This window comes from Natrix helvetica (assembly GCF_964273705.1).
Source record: "Natrix helvetica genome assembly, chromosome: 4".
Taxonomy (NCBI): Eukaryota; Metazoa; Chordata; class Lepidosauria; order Squamata; family Natricidae; genus Natrix; species Natrix helvetica.
Window position 1 is genome coordinate 116,061,083 of NC_138550.1, and position 19,488 is coordinate 116,080,570.

The 19,488-nt window shown below is 38.6% G+C and overlaps 1 protein-coding gene across 1 annotated transcript; it reads right to left on the reverse strand.

The window, feature by feature from the left end:
* Window positions 1–181: 181 nt before the first annotated feature.
* NAPG (NSF attachment protein gamma) lies at window positions 182–16,897 on the reverse strand. Its single transcript, XM_081950135.1, has 12 exons — window positions 16,743–16,897; window positions 15,077–15,144; window positions 13,889–13,973; window positions 12,915–12,932; window positions 12,299–12,329; window positions 11,271–11,380; window positions 11,101–11,167; window positions 7,836–7,906; window positions 7,043–7,121; window positions 4,290–4,369; window positions 3,579–3,708; window positions 182–1,950 (listed from the first exon to the last, which is right to left on the reverse strand). Exons 1-12 carry the CDS (start codon window positions 16,796–16,798, stop codon window positions 1,801–1,803), a joined length of 945 nt encoding a protein of 314 aa, XP_081806261.1. The 5' UTR covers window positions 16,799–16,897; the 3' UTR covers window positions 182–1,800.
* Window positions 16,898–19,488: the final 2,591 nt, after the last annotated feature.

Consider the following 19,488-nt stretch of genomic DNA (forward strand, 5'->3'; position numbering starts at 1 on the left):
CTATAAGCATCAACCTGATATCATTGTCTTCCATTATTGAGTTTAATCCCTATGTACAATTAAACTGCTATGAGATAAGTATCTATGTAATTAAGGAACCCCAGTGCTCATTTTCTGAGGATTGGCAGGTTATTGCTTCTACAGGATGATCCTTATTGTAATAAGGTTCACAAATCAACCATTAGAGTTTTCCGCTTTTATTTTGTACGGGTGAACTACAGAGTTTCTTAGGCTAGAGCAGCAGGGCAAAGATGACAACTTTCATACTCTATTGCATTTACAGATAAGCTGGGCACGATTAAGTACAAGGTTCACATGGCAAAAATCATTTTACACAGCATCTGGATATACAAACAAATCACTCTGAATGGTTACTTTCAGATAACATTGGATTTACATTTTAGCATAGTCATGCAAGCCAATTGTTGCAATGTTGCTCACTGAAAGCTGGCAATTACTTCCAAAATTGTTCTTCCCTGCTACATTTTTGATCCAATTAAAAGGAGTGTGTATAATGTCTTGAAAAACTAAGCACTAATTAGTTGGAAAGCACAGATAATTTGCATTACACAAGGGAAACAGCAAATCCATTACTTTTTAATCTGCTATGTTATAGAAAAGTAAGTTAAATAAGATAGACATTGAATATATTAAATAGATACACTGTCACAAATTCCAATCTTGAAAGCATAATTAAATCTAGAATTACAATGTTATTTCCTTGCTAGTCATTCCATGTTCTATGTCAAATTTTGAATATATATGAGTTTTTAATTTGGCTCTAGATTCAACATTCTTCTGCTCTGTTTGTTGAAAACTCTGATTCCTGGATTCAGGGAATTAAAAGCCTACAGCTTTTCTGAATAAACACGGAGGATCATTTGACTATTATTTTTCCTTTGTCACGTAATACACTATTGTGAACAGTTATTACAGCTAACCACAATCTAGTTGGTATTTGCCTAAATTCCCTTAAATAGAAGTGTTGAATTTAGTGGAAGGTAGGAGGAACTAACGTATACATGTCTATGAAAATTCAAATTATTTTAAATTATTCCAGAAAAATCTCATTATTCAAAGACTGAAAATGCGAGCTATACAATACCAAAGAATATTCAAGAAATAAAGCATATAAATGTCAAATGGTTCTAGTCCACTGGGATTTCAAATAGAACACTATATAATCTTTTCATCTGAATTTCTTTCTTCTTTTATTTATCTACAAAGTACGTAGTGTACCTTATTTGTTCATTGCACTTTAGATTCAACGATTAGGAGAATTGAATTTTCTAACCCATCACAGCCGTACTTAGAAAGAACACAATGGTTATCACAATTCCTATCTCTAATAACCTGCACTTTCCTGGCAAAGAAACTCCAAGGAATCCCTGTTCAAATCACAAACGTGTAATTAAATATAGTATTCAAAGAAGCAAAAGGAAATCTATCACACTTTTAGATCTTTTGAAATAATTTAATGGTATTACTCAAAAACAGAAATAGTATGACTAGCAAGACTGTTGATATTGAGCCATGTAAGAGATTGCCAACTTACAGATGTTTAGAGACAAAAATCCAGTTGAATTTTTTGAAGGGCTAACGAACACATTGCAAAGAATTATGGCTAATGATTGTAATCCAAAAATACTTCAAGGTGCACAGTCATGCTTTGTATACAAATATCCCAAAGCCAAGATCATTTCTTTCCAATTTCATGATTGCAATGATGCCATTTTAATTGCCCCCGGAATTTGTTCACCGGACAAGCAGCTAACATAGTATTTGAGAACAGAGTTAGAATTAGCACAATCCACCGGCATATTCATCATCTTCCTCATTTCCACGAGAAGCTGATACAGCTGCTTCACTTCCTTTACTTTGTGATGTAACCGGAGATTTCTTCTTCATACCTCCTCCTGGGACACCAAGGGAAAGGCCAAGCTTTGCATACTGGCAAAGGTAAAAATAATAATAAGATCCCTGCATTTTAAAAGCACATCACAATTATTTATCAAAGCACTAGATAACCTTGCTCTATCTAATACAGTGAAGAGTACTTTGTTCCTAAGAAAACACCTGAAAAATACCAATTTACTCTAACAGAAGAACACCCAACAATTAAATGCCACGTTGTACAAATAAACTTGAAGCGACGGAGTGGCTCAGTGGCTAAGGCGCTGAGCTTGTCTATCAGAAAGGTCGGCAGTTCAGTGGTTCGAATCCCTAGTGCCGAGTAACGGACTGAGCTCCCATTACTTGTCCCAGCTTCTGCCAACCTAGCAGTTCAAAAGCACATAAAAATGCAAGTAGAAAAATAGGGACCACTTTGGTGGGAAGGTAACAGCGTTCTGTGCGCCTTCAGCATTTAGTCATACAGGCCATATGACCACCGAGACGTCTTCAGACAGCACTGGCTCTTTGGTTTTGAAACGGAGATGAGCACTGCCCCCTAGAGTTGAGAATAACTAGCACATATGTGCGAGGGGAAACTTTACTGTTACCTTACAAATAAATTATCTTAGGGAAAAGAGTTTGCAAGCTAATACACATCTCACTGTCACAGGAAAACAAAATATTTGTTACTAAAAACATAAAATGAAGCATCCAAAAAAGTAAAGCTATCAAACACTTATACATATGCTCAGGAGATTTGTTGATTTCCACAACAAATAAATTACAGCAATTATTCTTTTCCAAAAAGGAAAATGTCTCCAAAAACACTATCAATCCAGAGTAAGACATCAGAAGAAAACAAGAAAATAAATAGTTTCTTCTAATGCTGTTTTTACATGCTCTGTACCATTCATTTAAAATGCTGATGTGGCAGTAGTTTAGGTATCATAATATCACAAAAGTAAAACAATTGCTACCAACCTGCCTTCCATGGAGGACCTGTACACTGCGCAAGTCAAAGAGGCCCCTAACATCCTGGACATAAATTGTTTCAACTTCTACTCTCAAAATGACGCTATAGGGCTCTGCACACCAGAACAACTAGACACAAGGACAGTTTCCCCCCGAATGCCATCACTCTGCTAAACTAATTCCTTCAACACTGTCAAATTATTTAGTAAGGCTGTATTACTATTCTTCTTCTCATCCTTCCTATTACCTATCTCCTTTTCTACTTATGACTATAACTTTGTTACTTGTATTGTTATGATTTATATTGTTATATTTAGTTTCCTAGTATGATTTATGTTGAGTGCTTATTTAGTATCCTATGACTATCACTAAGTGTTGTATCTTATGATTTATGATGAATGTATTTTTATGATGACTATGATCATGCTATCACTTATAGCTTTATGCACACTGAGCGCTTATGCACTGAAGACAAATTGCCTGTGTGTCCAATCACACTTGGCCAATAAAGAATTCTATTCTATTCTATGTAAAGAGAATGCAGTAACTTACAATTATTCAATTTTAGATACTGGATATATTATAGTAGTTTATCAATAACATACATTGTTCATCAGTGGTCCAACTGATTTATATCATCTGTATTTTTCAATTTAAAAAACCCTACTTGTTTTAATAGCTACTCTGTTCAATAAATAAAAGCAGTAACTTACATCATTGTCCATATACTTAAAGAGTGGAGAATTGCAAACATCTGATACTTGGTCCTGATCTTGTTGATCATACCCTTCTAGGAGCTGCTCCAGGGCTGCATAGTCTTCACTTTCTGTAAAGCCTGGTATGCTGAAGCAATTAAGCATTTATTTGAAGCTATTTAAAAAATTGAGAAAACTCATATCCAAATAAGAAAAGCACAGATTTCCTTAAATAAATATTCTGAGTGATGATCAGAATGTCTTTTGTCCTGCGGAATGCCTTCTTTAAAATGTACTTCATTGCCTATACTGTTCCTATGCACAACGGGCCTTCTAGCACAAATTGTCAATTACATTTAGCACCGATCTTACTTTCTTTGCTGGATTTTATCGCCGGGTTAATTATTCCAAGCAACAATTTTACAATACAATTTGCTATGATAGTGTTATAGCGTAATTACTATACACTATCCAGATATAATTTAATTGCAAGCTGGCTTCCTGAGCACTTCAAAGAAGTACATGTTCAAATTGTTCAAATCAAATTGTAGAGTTTAATTTTCTATGGCAGAAAACAATTTTAATAAATTAGAGAGATACCTAAATGGCAATATATAGGGAAAACCTGTAATTCTCAAAACTTAATGAGATAAAATGACAAGTGTGTATACAGGTTCCTTCTCAAACACAAATTAAATTAAAATGCAATCAATGTATTAAGCAACTTACCTATAGCTCTCCCGGACACATTTTTCTGCAGCAACGTAGTCATTTCTATGAAGGTGTACTAAGACCTGGGCAATTGTTTTCTAAAAAAAAAAAAAACCAAAAATGTGTATGTATAAAGAAAAACAGCATTTTTACACTTTAGCCAACCTATATCAAAAAAATAATATCTATTGAAAGGGATATAGTGTAGTAGCAAAACAAGGACAATTTTCTTCTGCAAATACAGATTCTATTAAAAGATTGCAAGATCCTTGGTAGAGAGGCTTTATAGCTATTGTCGCATCACTACAGCAGCATCACATGACATATCACGACTTTTTTCCCTTTCGTTAAACTGTGCATGGACATGGCCAGCGTGTGACACATTTGGCCAGCAGGCCGCGAGTTTGACACCCTTGCTTTATAGGGTTACAGATAAGCACCCCTTTAGAAAAATAAATCTGGGATGTGAAGACTACAGAAGAATGTAAATATATGATATACTTTGATTGCTAATTGATTTTGTCAGTTAAAACAGTTCCAAATAAAGGGTAGGAATTTTGCATCTACTGATCAGAATAATTTGTAGAAAGGGTTTGTGAATGAAATCACAGACGAATCTTAGGCACTGACTATATTTTTCGGAGTATAAGACGCACCAGAGTATAAGGCGCACCAAGGTTTTGAAGAGGCAATTTTTTTTAAAAAAATAGGTAGGTAGATAGAGGGATAGAGAGGGAGAGAAAGAGAGAAATACAGTAGGTAGGTAGAAGAGAGAGAGAGTAGTTAGGTAGGTAGATAGATAAAGGGATATATAGAGAGAGAGAAATAGAGAGAGAGAAAAAATACAGTAGATAGGTAGGGAGAGAGAGAGAGTAGGTAGGTAGGTAGATAGAGGGAGAGAGGGAGAGGGAGAGGGAGAGAATACAATAGGTAAGTAGGGAGATAGAGTAGGTAGATAGGTAGATGTTTCCAGGTGTATTTATCCATGTGCTGGAGAAGGAAATTGCTGACAATCTGCAGCACCTAAGACTTTGTTTCTGCTGGCACAGCACTTGATCAATGTAATTCTCATCAGAGCTTTCCAAAAGGAAAAAAAAAATTGCACTCTGCAAACCTCTCCAAAACGGCCAGTTTTTTTTTTAAAAGGCGTGAATAGCCTGGGGGGGGGGGCTGCAGAGTGCTCCTGGGGGGTAGGGGCAAAAATGAGCAAAGAACAGCCCGTTTTTTGAAAAACATTGCATGCATAGCCTTATGGAAGCTTATAGAGTGCTACTGGGGACTGGGGGGGGGGGCAAAAAATGGGCCATTTTTTGTTCATTTCTGCCCTTCCCAGCCCCCAGGAGCTCTCTGAAAGCCTCCATAAAGATATGCACGGCCATTTTGGTGAAGAGGCAGGGCTTCGGGAGGCAAAAAATGCTGTATTCGGTGTATAAGACGCACCCAGGTTTTCAGCCTCTTTTTTGAGGAAAAAAGATGCGTCTTATACTCTGAAAAATATGGCAATGCTCTCTTTCACTGAATGCAGCTAAAAGTATGGCACACAACTGAGACTGAGGTAAAAAGAATCGCCACAAATGAATGATTAAATATTAACTTTTCATGTAACCACAATGAGAAAATCCAGTTTTCTTCTCAGAGAAGAAAAGTGTGTTTTAAAAATGTATGCTTTAAGGGGATTGGTAAATCTATGTGCGATTAATGATCCCATGTACCGTATTTTTCGGAGTATAAGACGCACCTTTTTCCCTCAAAAAAGAGGCTGAAAATCTGGGTGCATCTTATACACTGATTGCAGCATTTTTTGCCTCCCGAAGCCCCGCACCTTCACCAAAATGGCCGTGCATAGCCTTATGGAGGCTTTCAGAGAGCTCCTGGGGTCTGGGGAGGGCAGAAATGAGCAAAAAACGGGCCATCTTTTGCTCAATTTTGCCCCCTCCCCAGGAGCACTCTATAAGCCTCCATAAGGCTATCCATGCCCCCCCTTTTTTTGACAAAAAACAGGCCCATTTTTTGGGAAAAACAGACCATTTTTTGCTCATGGGGGGGGGCACAAGCCTCCTAAAGGCTATCCATGCCGTTTTGGGGGAGAGGAAAGGGACCGTTTTCATGAAAAATGGGTCGTTTGGGGAGGTTTGCAGAATGCATAAAAACTTTTTTTTAAATTTGCCTCTTCAAATCCTCAGTGCGTCTTATTACTCCAAAAAATATGGTAGTTTTCATAGTGACATAAACTGAACAATTTGCCTCCCATGAAAATAGAAATAATACTGTTTTTTATCCTCAGGCTGCTGACTCAAAAGAAGTGGAAAGATTGAGTTGCGAGCTAAGCCCTTGCTGATAATAGTAACCAAAACATTTGTAGATCAGTTTGTATTAGTGTATTATCTGCACAGAGTTTCTGTTTTTAGTTATTACAACAGAAAGACAGCTAATGTCAAAAGCTCAGAGAACTCCACAAAATCTAGGAAACCAAAATATTTCATAGCAACTCAATCCTAATCATGACTGAAGAATGACAAAATCATGTTAAGAAAGAGTGGCATTCGTATCTTTTACGCACAGTGAGAGAAAATTTATCTCAGTGATCAAATTGCACTAAATAAATACATGAAGATTTTATAAAGGCCGTCTATAGAACTCTTTTAAAATCAACTGAAAGAATCCAAATGGTGTACAATTAAAAGTGAAACCCCCCAAGTTAAAATAATTCAAAAGATAAAACACAATTTCCCCCCTTCCCTGCAAAAACACAAAAATGTGTAGCTGTATACTTTGTAACATGTTGCGTAGTTTTCAATATCTTTATAAATACTCTTTTCTTTTTGAATAGATTGCACAGCCTCATCTAGTCTGCAAAACAAAAATGAGCAAGAAAGATTTATTTAAATATGCAGGAATCAGAACGTCAAGATTACCCAATTTCCCAAATAAATGTGCTATTTCAATGGAAAAAACAAGAATATGCTGAGCCCATATTAAAACTGCAGTTAAAGTATACAAACTCCTGCCGAAATGAACATTCAGGCCTTATTTATATACACAAATATGATATCTTGTATCAAGATATAAGAGTGCCTCTTATGTTTACATAAACAAAAAGCTTTTAATAAAGAAAAATATTTTGTTGTCATAATCCTAATTAACCACCAAAACCAAAAGGTCGTCTTCTCAAAACCAGATTCATTGGTTGAGCTTTTTTTTTAAAAAAAAAAAAATGTTAAAATATGAATTATGTTACACAGTGGAACAGCTGATACTTGAATATGGCATAACCCAGGGATCCCCAATGTATCCCCAGTCTATGGACCGGCACTGGGCCACAACATACCAGAAACCAGGCCGCAAAAACAAGCACAGCCCCATCCGTGGGATGAATGCAGCATGCAAAACCACACCCCCTCTGGCCCAAGGAAAAACCTTTCTCCACGGAATTGATCCCTGTTGCCCAAAAGGTTAGCGGCCACTGTCATAACCCAATAATATTTGTATTACTACAATGAATTTATCAAATAAGCTAGAACTGGTTTTTCTGATTTTGAAAACAACAACATTTAAGATGCACACCTTCGGCTTCTAACTAAAAGCCTCGAAGCCTTTCCATGCATTTCAACTGCTTGCCGTAAACGTTCTTCGTTCTGAGTAAAAAAAGAGAAAAAAAAGCATAAGCAAAGTTTAAGTGGTTGATTTTAATGAAAGTTTTCTGAATTATTTGAGCTAATTCAGATTGAAATACGTATCATTTCCCAAATGCATTTCTCTCGTATTAAACAAAGTTTGACCAGGTTATCAATTAAATACAATTTTATGAACTAGACGATATAACCTATGACCACATCATGCATCACACATCATACTACATCTGCTCCACACTTCCCTGTCCCATATGCCTAAATTACTTTTCAATTTCTCAAAATGGCTTCTTTTAAAAATATCTCAGACATACCATCATTTGACAGTGTAGCGAAATCAAGAAGCTAAACCCTAATGTCAAACCTTTTCAAAATGACTCTGCTGGCCTGTCACACACAATCAGGAAAAAGAAACAATTCTATGTGTTCGTCCCCTAACATCTAGGGCAATCTGAACAGTGGCACTCAGTGGCAGCGCTAAAGCTGGACCTGAAGTCTAGGCACAGTCCTTGATTTTAGCCCTAGCGCCATCACTGCCACTCAAGACATGTGAGCCTTAATTTAATTTAATTAGCACTTCTAGACCGCCCCCTCTCCCAAAAGGGACTCGGGGCGGTGTACAGTCCATATCAAAAACATCATACATAATAACAAATTAAAAATTATTAAATGGATAAATACATAAATAAGAGGAGGATAAAATAGACAGAACTGTAATTGCTAAATAAATAATTTAAAATATACAAAGTTTAAAACCCCAGTGTCTTATAAAATTAAGTCCCCTAAAAAACCAGTAGCAAATATATATGCCAGGAGGTAGACGTTAAGAATTATGCCAGACCAGCCAGTCGGAACAGGTGAGTCTTCAGTTTCTGCCGGAAGGAGCGGAAGTCAGTGGTGGTTCTAATGTCGGGGGGGAGGTCATTCCAGAGGGTTGGGCCCATCACAGAGAAGGCCCTACTCCTTGGTGTCGCCCGTTGGCATTGCCTAGTGGACGGCACCAGGAGAAGACCCTCCCTGTGAGAGCGAATTGGCCGCAGGGATGTATGTGGGAGGATGCAATCCCGCAGGTAACTAGGCCCTATGCCATGGAGCGCTTTAAAGATGGTGGTCAAAACCTTGAAACGCACCCGAAAGACCACAGGTAGCCAGTGCAGCTCGCGCAGGAGCGGTGTTACGTGGGAGTACCTAGTACTCCCCATGACTGCCCGCGCGGCTGCGTTCTGGACTAGCTGAAGTCTTCGTGCGCGTCCCAAGGGAAGCCCCATATAGAGAGCATTACAGTAGTCCAGGCGAGACGTCACCAGTGCATGAGTGACCGTGCGTAGGGCATCCCAGTCCAGAAGGGGGCGCAATTGGCGCACCAGGCGAACCTGGTGGAACGCCCCCCTAGCCACGGCTGCCACATGGTCGTCCATTGACAGCCGGGCATCAAGGAGGACACCCAAATTGCGCGCCCGTTCCACAGGGGGCAGTTGTTCGCCCCCTATGGCCAGCGTTGGAGTCAGCTGACTGAACCGAGGTGCCGGTAGCCACAGCCACTCAGTCTTGGAGGGGTTGAGTTTGAGTCTGTTGTCCCCCATCCAGACCCCGACGGCTTCCAAACACCGGGACATCACTTCGACAGCCTCGCTGGGGTGATTTGGGGTTGAAACGTACAGCTGAGTATCATCAGCGTACAGATGGTATTCAACTCCAAAACCACGGATGATCTCTCCCAGCGGCTTCACATTGGGAAATGGTATGATTGCTCTCATGACCCAGTGTTCCCCAGGCTCTGCTATGCGCCTCTTTCAGGTGGTGTTCTCTTTCTGTTGACAAGGCCCTATGGCCTAGTGTAGGCTGCTCTGAGTTGCATGAGGCCTTTGTTTTTGAAGAATGATCTTCAGAGAATGCGCTTCCACAAACTCTGCAGCCTCTGAAAACCACACAAAAGCACAACCCATTATCATGTGACTTTTAGAGGCTCCAGAGGTTGTGCGAGAACACAGCCCTCTTGCTTGAGGCAAGACAGAGCACACCCTATTATCATATGGCTTCCACAGCGTCCAAAAATGGCACAAGAACAAGGCATGCTTTCGAGAAGAGTTGATGATGTACCCCTTGGGGGGGACTATATCAAATTGAGGCTTGCTTATTTACAACAAGGGATATTTTAGTGCAATGTGCTTAGAAGACAATGTAGTGTTGTAAATCGTAACTAAGCCAGATATTGCATTTTTAGAAAACTGTTGAGAAATCTTTTGATGAGGTGGAGAAAGATAGCATATGGTCAGATTGAATTCGACTGACCTAGCCAGTTTAGATTTTGCCATTCTCCCTGCGGCTAACTTGCACTATACATCAAATAAATGACTTTTCAAACAGAAGCGGGAAAAGTCATACAAAGATGGCTTCTGCCACATCAACTTGTCCATTAATCTGTAGCAGTAACTGGCAAGAAAATAGGAATATATACATCAGGCATGTCCAAAGTGCGGCCCGGGGGCCAAATGTGGCCCTTTTTCAAATTTCAAGCGGCCCGCAGCCTCATCTCCCCACTGGAATTATTTGTTTAGTCTTTCATAAAATACCATATTTTTCGAAGTATAAAGATGCATCTTTTTCCCCTCAAAAAAGACGCTAAAAATCTGGGTGCATCTTATACACTGAATACAGCATTTTTTTGCCTCCCAAAACTCTGCCCCCTTCACCAAAATGGCTGTGCATAGCCTTTAGGAGGTTTTCAGAGTGCTCCTGGGGCTGTGGAAGGCATAAATGAGCAAAAAATGGGCCATTTTTTTGCTCAACTTTGCCCCCCCCAGCCCCCAGGAGCACTCTAGAAGCCTCTTAAAGGCTATTCATGCCCTTTAAAAAAAAGGCCCATTTTCGTGAAAAATGGGCCATTTTGGGGAGAGTGCAAAAACTTTTTTTTATTTGCCTCTTCAAAATCTTGGTGCATCTTATACTCCGAAAAGTCAATTCGCATTTAATGTTAAGGGTTCAAAGAATGTCAGGCTGAATGATCGGCCCCACACATTTTCACCTCACCAAATCTGGCCCTCCTTGCAAAAAGTTTGGACACCCCTGCAATACATGCTTTGAAAACACCCTAGCTCTTAACATTCACCTTTTGGTAAATAGGTAAATTTGCAACAGTGGACCGACTGATCATTTTCAGCATTCTTAGTTAAAAAGTATTTTAGTTTCAGAGGACTTACTTCAAATACTGAAGCTGTTTGCTGATATAGCTGTATAGCTTTGTCTGGATTTATGTTTTCTATTACCCTAAAATAAAAGATTCAACATTATTACTCGGTTACTCAAAGAATTAAAGAGATCTGCCTTCTATTCCAGATAAGAAACTAATAGCTTGAGATTTCAGACTTACTTTCCAGCCCGATCCAGTGCAATAGCAGCTGTGTCAGGGGTTCCATTCTCCAGGTACATCATGCTGGCTTTCTGAATCAGTTCCACTGCATCATGATGTTTTTGCATCTCCTGAAGATGAAAGAAAAAGAGCCAGGAAGAAGAACTTCCTATTTCTCAGGAAGTATAAAATAAGTTGCTATCAATGTTTTAATCTAATAAAAAATAATACTCATTTAAAATCATCTCATACTTTGTTAAATCTCTCTTGAGTAATAGTGAGCAATTTCTGATTGCTCACTATTACTCAAGAGAGATTTAGCAAAATAGATGGAAATAGTCAACAGACTAAAAAATTACTACAAGTGAATTCAGTGTCTGTAAAGAGCAGCTTTATATATGTATCATTTCATTTATTTATAAAGACAAACAATATCATTTCTTGAAGACAAACAATATTGTTACATTTTATTACAGTGTTTTTTATATTGGATTGTTAACTGCCCAGAGGCAATTGATTGCGACAGTACAATTCCAATGTGACTGAAAAAACTTTGAAAGGCTATTTTTTTAAATCTATGATTGATCTGTGAAGGCTTTCCAAATGCCAGAGATATCAAATGATGCACATGTAACTGAGCAAGAAAAGCAGAAAACTGTTCTTTTGCTCTAACAATGAATTGTTCTAGGAAAATTCCCATCATTTTACAAGTATGCATTATCTACAGTGTGTGTCAAAGCTAAAATTATGAATTCATTTTAGAAAACTAGATGGATGGATGAATGGATGGGAGGGAGGGAGGCAGGATTCCAAATATCTGATCAGAAAACACAGGGCAGGTTATATCCCAGAAAAATATGAGTTAACAATTCTATAAAGAAAGTGCACATTTAAACGGAATTCAATACAAAGGAGTTGTAAATCTACATAGAACTGTGAATCATGGATCCCAAACAGGTTTATAAACTGCAACATGAATATTGCACAGATCATTCTAATATTTAGTTTTAACTAAAAGTCTTCATAAAAATAAAAAAAACCTGTCATACCTTTAACATCATTCCTGCTTGTTCATAAGCCCTGAAAAAAGAAAAGTATAACTGAGGAAATTAAGTAAACATCTCATAGTAATATAGGATGGTTTCAATATATTTATGTACTGTATTGTTTTATTATTAGTATTGTTTAACTGCCAATTTAGACCCATATAGAGTTTGGTAGAAGATGGACAGCTATATAAATGTTTTTTTTTTTAAAAAAAAACAATTAACTTCTGGAAAAGGAGATCTGAGATCTCCAGCCTTCTGCCTATGTGTTCAACTGAGTCTGGCTACAATTGGTTTCTCAACCAAGGAGAAATGGAATATATATCAAAAGTGGACTCATTTTCTAAATGCCACTCCTAATGTCAATAGAAAATCAGCACACTTGAAAAGACAATTTTCTTCTACAAAAAAAGGAAAGTTAGGGAGAGCTACAGAAAGTGTTTGAACATATTATAGTTATACATTTCTCACTTCCAAAATACTCAACTTTCTAACAATATTTGATTTTACTTTGATGAAGTTATTTGTATGTATATATGTATGTAACGGACAATCAATTCTTGTTGATATCAATTGTATTTCACATATATTATCAAATTTGACAAATATTGATACGTACTTTGCAGCATGGAACAAGCTGGATTTATGTTATTTCAAGTCAAGGATAAATATATATATATGCATGTACTATACATATAAAATATTTCTGGATAATTCCAATTTAGGTTGATGAATTTTTTAAAAATTATAATCATGCATCAATTAAACATTCTCTTTAAAACAAAAGCCTGATTAAAATAAATCTGCTAAAGCATAGAATGTATCAGTAAGTCGTCATGCCTGCTTCAGAATCAACATATTATTTTTCTTAAGTACTTTAGCTTTCAATACTAAGACTATGATTTCCTAACCTAAGAGATTTCAAAGTTTGGTCATATCCAAAATTGTGCAAAGGGACTTCACACTGCAACTTATTTTCCTCTTCTTCCCCTTTGTTCCAAAATATCCCAAGTTCCTCTGATTTACTCTTGAAGACCTATCAATATTCCAGAACATATTTGAAAGCAGAGAGATTGCAGGGGAAAGGGGACATTTCTTATTACTACTAGGTAAGATTTTAAAATATGCAGGATCTTCTTAAAACACTCTGAATCCTCCTAGGAATAGTCATATTTTAAGCATCTCTTGCATGAATGGCTAAGCAATGAGGCCAATGAAGGCATTCTCTGAAATCTTCCTCACAGATTTGATATAAAAGAAATGTATTTGCTATTCCAATCCCAGTTTGTTACTCAAAACTATTTTTCCATAGAAATAAAAAATCTCAATGAATATACATTAACGGGTCACTGGGAGGTCCTATAACTAACAGTTTGTTATTTAATTACATAATTAATCACAAAATTGGATCTGGATATGCATAGGTACAATAACATTTTCCTATTTCAGGCAATAGTCTTCTATTAATTTTCTGTTAAAACATGCTTAAATATGACAAAATACAATTATACGTTTGGAATAGGCATAAATTAATATAAACCCAGCATGATCTCCAATTACTTACAGTAGAAACAACAAATAATGAAAAGATACGCTTTATTATGTTCATGGGATATAGCTTCTCTAAAATAAGCTTCTTTTGCTTGTTCAAATTGTTTGGCATTTTTAAAAGCAACAGCTGCAAAAAATAATAATGAAAAGACATTATTGCTTTTGGGAAATAACATTAGCAATTTTTAAAAGACATAATTTATTGTTTTGAAACTTATCCAGCATTTTAGCCAAAGTTTGGGGGCCTGATATGGCACTTGTATGCGTGCTGTCCTGCGACTGCCCCAACGGAATACGTTTTTAGATATTCAAAGTAAAGCCTTAACTTTAAACATTATCTTTATTTAGGAGAGTATTCTTCTATCACTTAAACATTCATAGAAAATGAAAATCACAGATTCCAATAGCCCCATGCTATAAATAAATAAAGTTAAATAAAGTTTGCCTACTTGCTATAAATAAGATAATTGTCTAAAGAGTTTTTTTATAATATGTATTTTTATAGTTACATCTATTACTAAAAGCCATTTTTGAGCTTCCAAATGTGCCCATTGTTCCAAATGAGTTGGTGACTCCTGATCTATAGGTTCTTGGGGAAGCTAACCCATCCAACAATTGTCTCCTATCTCTTTTCACAAACTCCCCATAAGCTTAAAATCAAAGTATATGTAGTCTTCTTGATATAATGCCAGTACATGCTATTGAATACAATAGGAATTAATTCCAGTTTAAAAAGAGAAATGGGTTATCCAAAATACAGCAGGACATATACTTGATGAAAGCAAGAGACAAGACAATATTCAGATCTTTAGTTACTAGATAATAACACAGGTAGATAAAGCTTTGTTAAGTCTCAAAAGGGCAGCAAACTGCAATTATTTGGGTTTGGAGAAATCATTTTTATTGCATATACCATAATGACTATGAAATACATTTAATTTTTATCTTTTTTATTAATTTTTTTTAGAAAAGAAAAAGGGATATATATATATATATTCAGTATAGTATAATAAAATGAGATTAGGAGTTACAGTTTTATATCAAGAAAATGGATAATTCATGTTATAATTTGAAAAATTATTCCCAAATTTAATTAAATTCAATGTCAGATTTGCTTTTGAAATGTGAAGTCATTCTGGACATCAAGTCCTATTCCTAGAGCTGAATTAATCATTATTCTGCAGAAGAAAATAAGATTTCAAAACAACCCCCTTATTTTACAAGACATACCTGCCTTGGAATATTCTGTAGCTGCACTGTCATAGTCTGGCTTCCATTTTAACAATCCAGTTTTCAAGCTGAAAATCAAAATATGAAGCCATTAATAATATTGTTTACAATGAAGAAGGAAATGGACACAGCATTCATGCCATCTTTCATATCACTAATTTCAGTTCATTATAGCAAAAACCTGGTCCCAATATCAGGTTTACCTTTTTGATGGAGAAGCTACAAATGTATATCTTTCAGAGATCACCCCTATCTCTGTCTGTCATAATTTAAGGATCTCAGCCAAGAAAGGCCAGGACCAGATGAAGCGCTAATATTAATTGTTTCAGGCACCAGATGTCTTTGAAGAAAATGAGGGATAGGCAGCTGTAATATGCCATAAATGATACTCAAGTACAGAAGATTTTTGACACATTATGCAAAGACGGACCTCTCTGGAGAAGGCTCTGATGTTGCAAAAGGAGAAAGAAAAAAGAAGAGGATGACCAGCAGCAAGATGTTGGCAGACCTGAAGGATCAGGCTACAGACAGACCACCATGGCTAAAAGCCATTTATATAGTCCATAAAAATCAACATCAGTTGGAAGGAACATAATGAAAATAAATCATTTACAGAATCTTCAACCTCAAGAGACAATCAGGTCCATGAAAAACATTAAGACCATTGAGAGTCTGTTTGATAAATATTAAAACCTGTAGGGTTTTGTACTACAGGTAGTCCTCGACTTACAACAGTTCACTTAATGACCATTTAAGGTTACAACGGCACTAAAGACCTAGGACCATTTTTTCACAATTATGACGGTTGCAGCATCCCCCTGGTCATGCGATTTACATTCAGAAGCTTGACAACAGGTTCATAATTATAACGGTTGGAGAGGGGGGTCATGTGATCGTCTTTTGTGACCTGACAAGCAAAGTCAATGGAAAAGCCAGATTCGCTTAACAATGGTGTTACTAATTTAACACAGTGATTCGCTTTAACACATTTTCTGAAGCAGAACAGAGCTGGGAGGGACCTTGGAGGTCTTTGAGTCCAGCCCCCCCCCGCCCCCCAGTATTTAGTGCAATATAAAAAATGCAAATAATTTTTCTGCGGACCACTAACATCTTCTCACCGACCACCAGTTGGTGACCACTGCTACGTATCACATGAAAAGAAAAGTCGTAAAAACGGGGCAAAGCTCACTTTAACCAGTGTCTCACTTAACGACATAAATGTTGGGCTCAGCTGTGGTCTTACGTCGAGGACTACCTGTACGTTAGTAAGATCAGAGGTTCCAAACCAGAAGCCCTTCGCTTCTTTTCTAAAGGGGAAAGGGGACCTTGACACAACACGCCCAAATTCCAGCCTGCACCGCCGGAGCCTAAAGATGAACCTCCACTCCTTGGTGCATCTTTAAACAGGCGGATCCACTGGATCTACAAACCCACCCCGTGATACCACCCCTCCCTCTTCCCCTTCCCAGGCTGTAGATTTTGTCCCAGCGAGGTCTTTTCTCCCAACCAGCCGTTCCCCGACCCTCTTTGGGACCGCCCCCCCCCCTGGAAATGGTCATGGCCAAAAAAAAGAGGACTCATCGTCCTGCCCAGCCGCGGGGGAGGAGGGGCTCCGCCTTTCCGCTCTGCCTCCCGCCGGCCCGCCCGTTCCTGCAGCTCCGCTCACTATTTCTCCGCTTTGGCGATGTGCTCCAACCCTTCGTTGATCTTCTGGGCAGCCATATCAGCCCAGCCGGAATCGCGGCGATTCAAAGAGTCGACGTCAGCGGAATAAGGAAAGCCGCTTCGTCCAAACGAATGCAAAAGGCGGAGTCGAGCTTTCCAAGGCGCGCCTGCGCAAAGCGAGAAGGGTTTTCTTTTCTTAGGCTGCCGGGTCCTTAGTTTAATACCTCCGATCCGTCTAAACGGAATTCCCCGGAGAAATAACTGGAAGAGGGCGACGGGTGGACAGCGTAACAGTCTCGCGGCTCATAAATAAATCGTAATACTGTCTTCCTCAGAGGAAAGGTGTTTACATTCCTTTTGCGCGGAAAGAACTGTAACCTTCACAATCTTAGAATTCCAGAGGCTTTAAGATTCGAAGGAAGCCAGCCGTCCTATCCAAAATTCTTTCATGCGCTTGTACAGAAACGCAAGGTGAACTGAAATATGGTTTATGGAATTAAACCAACACAATCCAGCCAAACATATTTCAGCATGTTGCAGCCCCCACTTAACGTGGGAAGCCCCCCAGTTGTGTGTCCTGCAATTACCAGAATTCCCCATCTCCCACAGCCCCTCCAAAAACTGCCCGTGAACTGTAGAGATCAGTGAAGAGAGAGGAGTATCTCTGCCACTGGGCACAGTGCAGGTAGTCCTCAATTTACAACAGTTCATTTTGTGACCATTCCATTAACGGTGCTGAAAAAAGACTTATGACCATTTTTCACAGTTACGACCTTGGCAGCATTCCCATGATCAGATGCTTGGCAACTGGTTCATATTTACGACCGCTGCCATGTCCCAGGTTCATGCGATCCCTTTTTGCGACCTGACAAGTAAGGGCAACGGGGAAGCCAGATTCACTTAACAATTGGGTTACTAGCTTAACAAGTGCAGTGATTGGCTTAACAAATGTGGTGAGAAAAGTCATCAAATGGGACAAAACTCAACCAATTTGTCACTTAGCAACATAAATTCTGGCTCAACAGTGGTTGTGAGTTGAGGACTACCTGTATCCAGTCACAGTAGAAATGAAATGAAGTGCAACTGGTGAAGCCCTCCTTGACATTACAGAAAGCCAGAAAACATTTTTGGGGACAAGTGCATCCACCGAGGGGTCAATGGTGTCAAATGATGAGCATGACCGGGCAATTGAACTCGGGGCAGGGGTTTTGGTCACCCGATTATCTGCATCCTTTTCACGCCACTGACATCCCCCACTGCCTATACAGAAACACCTGACTGGTGAAGAGGTACAATTCATATAATACAAGTATATCAGACTCAAGACCCATGGGTTGGATCTGGCCCACAGGGTGCTTAGATCTGGCCTGCAGGGCTGCCCTGGAAACAGCAAAGGACTAGCCACGCACGGCCCCCCCCAAGCCCCATTTTCACTAGCAGAGCATTCGGGCCACCACAGGCGCCCACGACACAAGTAACATCAAGCTGGCTATGCCCACCCTGGCCACGCCCCCTGAAGTCATACACAACCCTGATGTGGACCTCAATGAAATCAAGTTTGATACCCCTGATTTAATACATTTGTAAGGCTGCCTTGCTCCATTAAAGACTCTTCAGTGGTATACAATAATAAAAACAAATTAACAACAATATGGCAAAATAGAAAACATCTGGAAACAATAAAACCAACATCTACTCAACCATATGGCATTCCTACAAAGGAATTCTCAGCACTCAACCCAAGGCTTGGGGGAAGAGTTGGATTTTAGGAAAAAGACCTTGGAAAGGCAATATAAATTTCAGTTTGTGGATGAACAGCAAGATTGTGAAATGAGTGACTGACTTTTGTCTTTAAGCACTAAGTGTAGTTTAGAAATAGAAATTAATTGGGGAAAGCTAAAATTAGAAAGGTCAACAAGAACATCTTTGAAAGACTGAAAAAGTGAAGCACACTGCTGAAGAAGTATAGGTTTGATAGCTGTGAAAAGAATAAAAACTATTACGCAGCTACGTAATGTTATCCGGAACATTTCAGTTAAAATAGAAAAATGTACTCCAAGGAGAAGCAGATGCAAAATTGACTGGATAAAATTCAAATATGTACATTACATGTACATTCCTTTGAACTCTAAATCCATATTATGTATGGTGAACCTGGGTCATATTTGAATATTTTTATGCAATGATGTTCATTAGGTCTTGTGGTTGCTATTTTTTCTGACCAACGTTTCCCCCTTTGGGCAAATTCCACAGGAGAACAAGAATCGGGGGGGGGGGGGGGGACAGGGAATTGACTCACGTGGAGGAAAAGACTAAAAGAGGCAGTGATCTACATACACAGGGCTCCAACTAGCCCACTGCAGAACTATCTCTTCTCACTGGCTACCGGACTTGGTAGCTATGCAGCCAACCTCTTTGACTGCAAGAGAGAAATATCCCTGGTTTAGTAGTGAAAGTTGTGGTTTTGCTCAACATGTGCTGAGGTAAAGGAAGGGACTACCAGAAGAAGGAGCCAGGGTAAGGTGTTGGGACTTAGGGCTGTAGGTCAGAAAATTTAAGGTTGAGACCAAAGCAATCCAGGCATCTTTAAGTTCAGTACCTCTATTTTGTGATGCACTGGCTGTCTGCCTCAATTACTCTTAAGCGGAGAAAACTAAGACTGACTGGTGGAAGAAAGCCAGGTTGCAGGACTGGCTGGATGAAACAGCTTCCTCCAGATCAGAATTTTGTTAAACACAAGCTAAACG

Bases quoted from the DNA above. Each gene is read 5' to 3' on its own strand.
- NAPG (XM_081950135.1), bottom strand. From the start codon at position 16,798: ATGGCTGCCCAGAAGATCAACGAAGGGTTGGAGCACATCGCCAAAGCG. The intron at 11,168-11,270 runs GTAAGTCTGAAA...CTTTTATTTTAG, and splicing joins GCACTGGATCGGGCTGGAAA to GGTAATAGAAAACATAAATC. The intron at 3,709-4,289 runs GTAAGTTGCTTA...TAATTGCTTCAG, and splicing joins TGTGTCCGGGAGAGCTATAG to CATACCAGGCTTTACAGAAA.